Source organism: Xiphias gladius, chromosome 16 (assembly GCF_016859285.1).
Source record: "Xiphias gladius isolate SHS-SW01 ecotype Sanya breed wild chromosome 16, ASM1685928v1, whole genome shotgun sequence".
NCBI classification, from domain to species: Eukaryota; Metazoa; Chordata; class Actinopteri; order Istiophoriformes; family Xiphiidae; genus Xiphias; species Xiphias gladius.
The window spans coordinates 21,343,575-21,352,500 of NC_053415.1; the positions used below are offsets into that span (position 1 = coordinate 21,343,575).

The 8,926-nt window shown below is 42.1% G+C and overlaps 2 protein-coding genes across 2 annotated transcripts in view; one reads left to right on the top strand and one right to left on the bottom strand.

Moving 5' to 3' along the window:
• Positions 1-715: 715 nt before the first annotated feature.
• On the top strand, positions 716-3,246 carry fzd5 (frizzled class receptor 5). The gene has a single exon (XM_040147593.1). The coding sequence runs from the start codon at positions 1,100-1,102 to the stop codon at positions 2,849-2,851; it is 1,752 nt and encodes a 583-aa protein (XP_040003527.1). The 5' UTR covers positions 716-1,099; the 3' UTR covers positions 2,852-3,246.
• Positions 3,247-7,537: 4,291 nt separating this feature from the next.
• Positions 7,538-8,926, bottom strand: part of ccnyl1 (cyclin Y-like 1) — a 15,193-nt gene continuing 13,804 nt past the window's right edge. The window contains exon 10 of the mRNA XM_040149372.1: positions 7,538-8,926. This exon is cut by the window's right edge and continues 292 nt beyond it. The gene's annotated coding sequence lies outside the window, so the exon portion shown is untranslated.

Below are 8,926 nucleotides of genomic sequence, written 5' to 3' on the forward strand. Positions count from 1 at the left end.
ATATATATATGATCAGGTATTTATAATGTCTCAGCTTTTAGGGCAAAATGGCTGTTTTGTTTTTTTTTTGGTTTGGAGCACGTTGCTATAAACCCCACAAAATGGGGTTTTACCTTGTCCTGACTTTCATGCTCACGTCGGAATCGTAACATTTCCGACGGGCCCTGAACGCAGCAGTCCCTCCGCGTTATCAGGAGCTGCTGCATCGTCGGCGCAAGTTATTCCGTCCTGGGGCTCAGCGCAGGCTACAGCAGCGAACTTCCGTACGTGTTGATACCGGACAAGTGGTTTTGTTTTTTTGTTTTTTGTTTTTTTTTACCCTGACGGACGCTTTCGGATTACCGTTGTTTTGTTGAATTGTTTTCCCGCAGGGGCAACGGAGACGACACTTGCGAAACTTTCTTAAAAAAAAAAAAAAAAAAAAAAAAGGTAACGTGCCTGCGAGCTGAAGGAATAAACCGACCCCGAGAGAGGAGACGTCAAGTGGATTTTACGCATCGGGCTCCGGACGCTGAGTCTGGAGACTTTATTTTTTTTATTTATTTTTTAGTAATTTTGTTTACTTTGTTTAACAGTTAAATTGTGATCTTTGTTGTCTCACTTTTATCCCGGACAGATTTGACTCTTTTTTTTTTTTTTTTCCTCCGACCGTGAGACTAATGATGCATTTTTTTTTTTCTGGCGTTTGCGACCGGTCCGGAACAAACCGTGCCTTTTAAAAATGTTGCAGGGCAGTTAAATTCATTGGTACGTGACCGCCGGAGATGAACTTTCTCCGCAACGAGAGCGAGCTCTCGTGAATGATTGTCCAGAGGGGCTCGCCCGGCGCACCGTGGAACCTTTATGGACAAACCGGATTTACCGTGAGGGTTTTCTACTTGTTTCGTCTCAACCATCAAGAGGCTGAGAGTCGATTTTTCTCCGGGAGCAGAATGAAAAATCGGTGCCGATTTATCCAGCAGAGGAAGAAAGTTTTCAGGTTTCCGAGATGAACTCGTGAATCCAAATAAACGGACCGGCCCTCTTCCTTATTGCTTCTTTTCTTAATGACCCTAAATTAATCAATCATTCTAAAACTATTTCAATATTTATTTTCTATATGGCATCCACGGTGAGGCACGCGCCGTGCAGCCCGGTGTTCCCGAGGACCCTCGTGCTGCTTCTGCTGATGTTCCTGTGTGCTGGTCTCACCTTTGGGGCCTCCAAGGATCTGGTGTGTGAGCCCATAACGGTGCCCATGTGCAGGGGCATCGGCTACAACCTGACCTATATGCCCAACCAGTTCAACCACGACACCCAGGAGGAGGTGGGGCTGGAGGTGCACCAGTTCTGGCCCCTGGTCCGGATCCACTGCTCTCCGGACCTACTCTTCTTCCTGTGCAGCATGTACACCCCGATCTGCCTGCCGGACTACCGCAAGCCCCTGCCCCCCTGCCGCTCCGTGTGTGAACGGGCCAAACGTGGCTGCTCCCCTCTGATGAGCCAGTACGGCTTCGAGTGGCCCGAGAGGATGAGCTGTGAGCAGCTTCCCCAGCTGGGTGACGAGACCCTGTGCATGGACCAGAACAGCAGCGAGACCACCACCCTGGCTCCCCCCTTTCCTAAACCCACCCCTAAAGGCCGGACCAGACCTCCAAGCCCCCCGCAGTGTGACAGGGAGTGTCGCTGTCGAGACCCACTGGTCCCCATCAAGAGGGAGTCAAACGCTCTGTACGGCCGGGTCCAGACCGGCCCCCTGCCCAACTGCGCCCAGCCCTGTCACCAGCCCTACTTCTCAGCCGATGAACGCGCCTTCACCAGCTTCTGGGTGGGACTATGGTCGGTGCTGTGCTTCATCTCTACCTTGACCACTGTCGCTACCTTCCTCATTGACATGGAACGCTTCAAGTACCCAGAGAGGCCCATCATCTTCCTGGCTGCCTGCTACCTCTTCGTCTCTTTGGGTTATATCATCCGGCTGGTGGCGGGTCATGAGCGAGTGGCGTGTGGTGCCGGCGGCAGCGATGGCGGCGACCAGCTGCACATCCTCTACGACACCACTGGCCCGGCTCTCTGCACCCTTGTCTTCTTGTTGGTGTATTTCTTCGGCATGGCCAGCTCCATCTGGTGGGTGGTGCTGTCCTTCACCTGGTTTCTGGCTGCAGGGATGAAGTGGGGCAGTGAGGCCATTGCAGGATACTCGCAGTATTTCCACCTCGCTGCCTGGCTTATCCCCAGCATTAAGTCCATTGTGGTCCTGGCTCTCAGCTCTGTGGATGGGGACCCTGTCGCTGGCATCTGCTACGTGGGGAACCAGAGTCTGGAGAATCTGAGGGGATTCGTACTCGCACCTCTCGTCGTTTACCTCTTCACTGGTTCACTTTTCTTACTCGCCGGCTTTGTTTCTCTCTTCCGCATTAGGAGCATCATCAAGCAAGGTGGCACCAAGACGGACAAACTTGAGCGGCTGATGATCCGCATCGGGCTCTTCACGGTGCTGTACACCGTCCCCGCCACCATCGTGGTGGCCTGCCTGGTCTATGAGCAGCACTACCGGCCGGGGTGGGAGCGAACCTTGGCCTGCTCCTGCCTGTCCGAGCGCCAGCGCTCAGGACTGGGCCCAGACTACGCCGTCTTCATGCTCAAGTACTTCATGTACTTAGTGGTGGGCATCACCTCAGGAGTCTGGATTTGGTCAGGGAAAACCCTGGAGTCCTGGAGGAGGTTTGTGGCTCGATGCTGCCCCTGCTGGCCGCAGAAAGCCACTGCTCCCCCCTCCATGTACAGCGAGGCCAGTACTGCCTTAACTGGACATACTGGAACTGGGCTGACATCAGGGGTCTATCATAAAGCTGCTCCATCCCATATATGAACTGACTGACACAGTGAAACATTTAAAAAGGACTGATGTTCATACAATTTTTACAGTCACCTCTCTGGACACTCAGAAACAACACAACGTGTGTGTGTGTGTGTGTGTGTGTGGACAAATATCTGGAGGACGGCGTGCTTTTGCACCATTGTGCTCTGAATATCAGCTCTAGTAAAAAAAAAAAGGGAAAAATTAAACAAATAACCTCGGGAAAAGTCCAAAACACGATACTTAAAGGAGAATCTTTGTGAGAACTGACTCGATCAAGTGAAACTGCTTTTCAAAGCAACAGAGCTGAAACAGTTCAGCAACCTTGACATTTACTGAGAAATCACCAGGGTTACACGGATCCAAAATAAAATCACATGCTTCTTCCTATCTGCTTATCCTGAGCACTGAAGGAGAAAACATATTTATTCATGTATATATTGTATAAATTTGCTGTAAAAAAAAAAAAAAAAAAAAAAAAAATTAGATGTATAGTGTGATATGTTTAGTTTGTAACCAACCGATGCCACTGGCACAAAGGGAGCGCAAGACACCAGAGAAACAAATCTTGTCTGATTTGAATTGTATAAAGTTGTACATATCATTGTTTGAGCGTGACTCTGCTGTGTGTTTTCTACGACTACCAACCGAAACTGCGCTGAGAACTAGTCTTTTTTTTTTCTTTTTCGGTTTCCTCGCACTTGGAAGTCTTCTGGGAATCAAACAAAGACTAATTCAGTCGTCACAATGGACGACTCTAAGCTCTGTCATTAGGTCACATCACACTTGCGGTCACTGAAGTCCACCACCGATCAACAGACTAGCGTTGTCCGCGTCATGTGAACTAACGAACGGGCAGTGGTCAGGTTAAAGCTGCGGGACGAAACCGACCTTGGCCTTTACCCCCACCTGCTGGTTCACAGTGGAACCTCTTACGCCAGGGACTCTCAAACATGGACTGCCTAACAAATTAATATGAGACCACAGACCCTCAGTTAAAAAAAGACTTCGTACTAAAACTGTCTAAAAAGGTATAAATTACAAAAAAACTAATGGTTATAGTGAAATCTACAATTGCAATAGTTATACTTTTTTTTTTTGCAGTTCTGCTGTAGACTCGCTGGTAGCATCTCAGTGACCCATAGAGGCCCCTGGACCTCACTTTGAGAACCATTGCTCTACTTTTCTAGGGATTTCATGTCATGGACTCTGAACAGACAGATGCTAGGGTCACAGATTAATAGACTTTTGAAACAAACGGATAAATTAACCAACAAACAGCTTTGATAATCGACCAATTATAAGTTATTTCACGTAAAAATTCCCAAAGCTACTACTTCCTTTCTCAGTTTTATAACACTGTAAATTGAATCTCTTTTTAGTTTTGGACTGTTGGTTGGAGGAAACAAGCAATTTGTAGACTTCGCTTGGGGATCTGAACAATGTGACAGGCATTTCCACTGTGTTCTGATTTTTGTTTTGCTGTTTTTATCGGGACAATTTGACTTAAATTTAAAACTTAAAACCAGGTTAAAGTACTCTGTATTTAGTTGGAAACGATGCTGAAATATTTAGACTGAAAAACAAAAAACATACACTAAATGATAATCATTTTAAATTTATAGAAGAAAAAAAATTATTCGCTGTCTCCACCTAGAATATGAGGATTTCCTGCTTTTCTGATTTTCAAATCATTGTAAATTCAATATTTCGGGAGTTTTGGACAAAAATAAGCACAATTAAAAGTTTACTTTGAACATCTGTCATAATTTTTTGACAATGTATAGCATAAACAAAACAAAAAGCACTTTTACTGATACATAATCATCCAAGGAACTTTTGGAAGATGCTGCTTATTATCACAACCGACTGTATTCACACTCTTTAAATATGTATGAGTTGTGTGTAACAACAAAGCTGTTCTCAGTTGTCATTCTACAAAATTTTATCAGCAGGGATCTGTGGTCTAACGTGCGTCATCTATTTTTAGGGGCCACGAAAACATAATCTGAAGGAGCCTCCAGTCTTCTTTCAGAGGTCACAAGAAACAAACTACAAAAAGAGGAGCTGTTTCAGTGCAAACAGTCAGAGCATTAGAAGGCAGAATTTGTGCATTAAATGACTAAAATAAATAAATAAATTATGAAACCGAAGCTTATTTAAGCTGTTTGTTTTCTACTCTCTCCCTCCCTGCTGTGATGTTTTCTGAAATTTTTATTCATTGTTGTTGGCCAGTTGTGTTTTTACCTCTGTGTCCATGCTAGATAATATTTCTAATTTATTAGACTGATTTGTGAGTGAATGTGATTGTGTGACTAATGCCAGTAAGTGTTGGTAAAAACAAAAAACAAAAAAACATTTAGGTTTGTTTGCTGAAGTGTAAATCTGCTCTCACACTGATAAACCCCCTTGAAAGATTATTGAAAAATTATTGTAGATTTTGATTCATATTGTGGGATTAAAACTGAGTTGATCTCAAGTTTTGTGCATGTCTCATATACATCTGTGTGTCTCTGTATATGTGGAATAATATACTGTATGTGCATTGGTTTTTACTGAAGAGCGCAAAAGATTTTTGTTCTAGTTTCAATGGCTCAAGTGCGCAAGAATAAAGATGTTTGCACCAGTCTGTCAATTTATATTTGATTTTGTGCTCATAGTCAACTAGAGGAAAAATTATATTTTTTGAATGACTTGATTTAAAAGTTGAATTTCTGGGGCAAAATGCAAACTTATCTTTAGCTGTAATCTCCAAAAACTTCTTAGTGGCCTAAATATGACCACCAATCAAATCTACGGAAATCACTGTCTCTAAAAACGGCTCCTTAATTCTAACATTTCCAGAGTGAACTGAAAAACTTTGTTGGGAAAAAAAAAAAAAAGAAAGAAAAACCAACCACCAAGTCTTACCTACTTCATGCAGGATCCCGTTTTCCTCTAATGTGTTGTTGCATTCTGGGCACGTGATATCACACCGGTAGTCGCTTCCTCATAGCACCATCCTCCATCGTTAAACCGCTGTCTGACAGTAGCCTCATAGACCAGAATACAGTGCAACATGACAGTCATTCACTCATTTTTTCATTCATTCGCTAGCACTTAATGTTTACTCTGAAGTGAGCAGTAAATTGTGATTTCATCCTCACTGACACGTCCAGTGTTATGTAGCTGTAAATTACAGAGTGAATTTATTTTTATTTATTTTTTTATTTCTTTGGTTCATTACAAAAAGTGGTGTACATGTTATGGACACTAGATCTATACATTCATATTTTGCACACTGAAATAAATTAGCTGAAAGCGTCATTCCCCAAACAGGGAATGACGCTGGACACAGCTTTGACATACAGAGTGATTCTGTAATTATGTTTTATTGTTTGTTTCTGAGCTAGGAGTGGGCGATACAGATAAAATCCTTTATCAAGTTATATATAACTTTATATTGCAATATTAGTACATATTGTAAGAACTGACTATACCAAGATGCTAATGTCTGTTTATGGCTATTCCAACCAATTAAGTGACCCCCCCCAATCATGGTACTTTATGGAAAAATCACATACTTTCATACACAAGTCGTATCTGCTTGTTTACAACGTTAATAGTGTCTCTAGTGTACTGTACTGTTTCAAAAAACTATTTAACTCACTTATATTTCTACATTAGCTGTATAATACTGAGGCTATTCATACGTTATCTCTGCAAAAAACAACTGCTTTTTAGGGGTTTTAAACCTTAATGTGGTCGTAATTTGTATTTACCTATAATGAGAAAAGCTGGTATTGAAGCAGGGGAAGCCCTTGCTCCGGTTTCACCAGCAATGAATGAATACGAATATACAAATATTACTAAATCACTAATTACTAAATCCATATTCTAATGCCCTTAAATTGAACAAAAAAAAAAAAAAAATCAAAAAAAAAAAAAAAGGAGTACCTAAACCACTGGCTCAGGACACAAACTGCTTTAATATCATAGTCCTATGAGGTGTGTTGGATAACAAGAAACTGACTGAAAAAGAAGATGGAATGGAATTTCCACACACCGTCAGTCACTTGTTCTCAACTTTATATGGTGGTTGTATGGTAGTCAGAAGTTGTCTGACAGAGTTACCTGAAGGTCTAAGGACCAAAACATCATTAACGGTGAGTGGGATTCTCTGGTTCCTTCATGTTCTGACTAGTAACAAGTTGGTATTAAATAAAAGTACTATTTCTAAATAATAAATAGAAGATAGCTTCTTTAGCTATTATTATACTAATACTTACAACTCATCCAAGGAATTGTTCAGCCGAGCTGGTACGCCTCCTTGATCTTGTTGTCGATTTATTGATTTAGTCAGAGTAAGATGGCCCATCCAACTGTCACACTGAACATAATCGCTTTAACTGTGCGAAATAGCGATTCTGCTTTTTTCCCTAAACGATTAGTGTTACATTTCATAAAGGTATGTTCCTTTTCTTATGATGTTGGTGGAGGTGGTCTTTGTTTCAGGCGAGGTGGCCCGACTCCACTATGACACATCGCAAGAAAACCTGAAACTGGGACTGGTTGCAGAGTGGTCGTGAAGGTTAAATCGGGTTTGTGCTACGACAGCACAGCTAGCAAACACTAAACGCACATACTGATCACCCTAAGGTCACAGATCATACAACACAATTTGCAATTACCACAACACATCTTTGTTACATGATTAGTGTTTATTTAAAATACTCCATCTGAAAATGTTTTTTTTTTTTTTTCAATTAAAAACAAGACAAATTTCACAGCTAGTGGCCTACATAGTAAGCAAAAAGGAGGGGAGTATCCATCAGTCTCTTTTTTTCCCCCTCAGTGTTGATGTAGTTTGTTCGAAAACTCTGGTCGGGGCCTGGGACAAACACGGGCTTGGTAATCTGTTGACCGGCTCTTTGAGGCGGTGTCAGGATGGCAGGACTTGAGGGGCACACTACTGAGCCTGGACAGTGTGGACCCAACCTACGTTATGCCATCGTGTCAACCTAACTGCTGTGTTGAGCCACTCTGTAGCAGTACCAATTCAGAATCTGTAAAATCGGTCCCGTTTGACCACCTGTAGTGTGGTCTCTGAAAAGTGAAACTGATCCCAGATTGGCACTGCTAATACCCTGACAAACACACACACACACACACACACGCACGCACACACACACGCACAACAGACAACAGCTGACTGAAGGTGTGCTTACTTCAGCCAACTCCTGTAGAATATTTATAGTTTAATACTTCTCATCCAAGACATGCTGTATGCTAAATCCAAATGGGTAGATAATTTACTCAGACAGAATGCAACACCACTGGTATTAACAGTAAACAAGTTTGATTTACACTCTCAAAAGTAACTTTTGGTATTAATTCTAATTTACGAGATAGAGCATTTTGCATTTGTTGTGCCTAGTAAAAAGAAAAAAAAAAAAAAGCCTGGTGATATTCTATAGTTCTCTTATTGTCTACAAATCCCACGAAAAGACAAAAACCAGCAATAAATTGCAAGGATCAACTACAAATTGTAGTTTAGTTTGAGTCAGTCTGACATACAGTGTTCTGCTGCCAGAAATACTCAGTAGAACAATAAATGTTTATTAACCTACTGCTAAAAATCGTCCCCAAGAAATGTACTATTTACTCCTGTTGAGTAGTGCTGATTAAAACTATAGCGGCAGCTGTCTTAGGAAATTTCTGAGCCTTTTTCCATTTGACACCCTTGGTAATTATTTGTCTTCAGTGCAAACAAAACTGCCTTGGGGCTGAGTAAAACAGACAGGTAGGGAAGTCAGAAAGTATACTGATGGACTAGCACAAAGTTGTTTTTGGTCTTTTCGTGGGATTTGGTGGATAACAAAATATAGACTATGACCAGTCTAATCCTTTAGGGCTACATGGAATAATTCAAACATTTTTGCAGAAATTACATTGTTGTGACAAGACTACCCCTCAGAGATCGACTGCATCAGAGCCAGTCCTTTATCGGGGAAACACTTTATGGTGGAAATAAGGGACAATTAAAAAATAAATAAGGGGTTTGTAAAAACAACAGTTGTATGGTAAAGTTTTAGGTTTCACAATCAT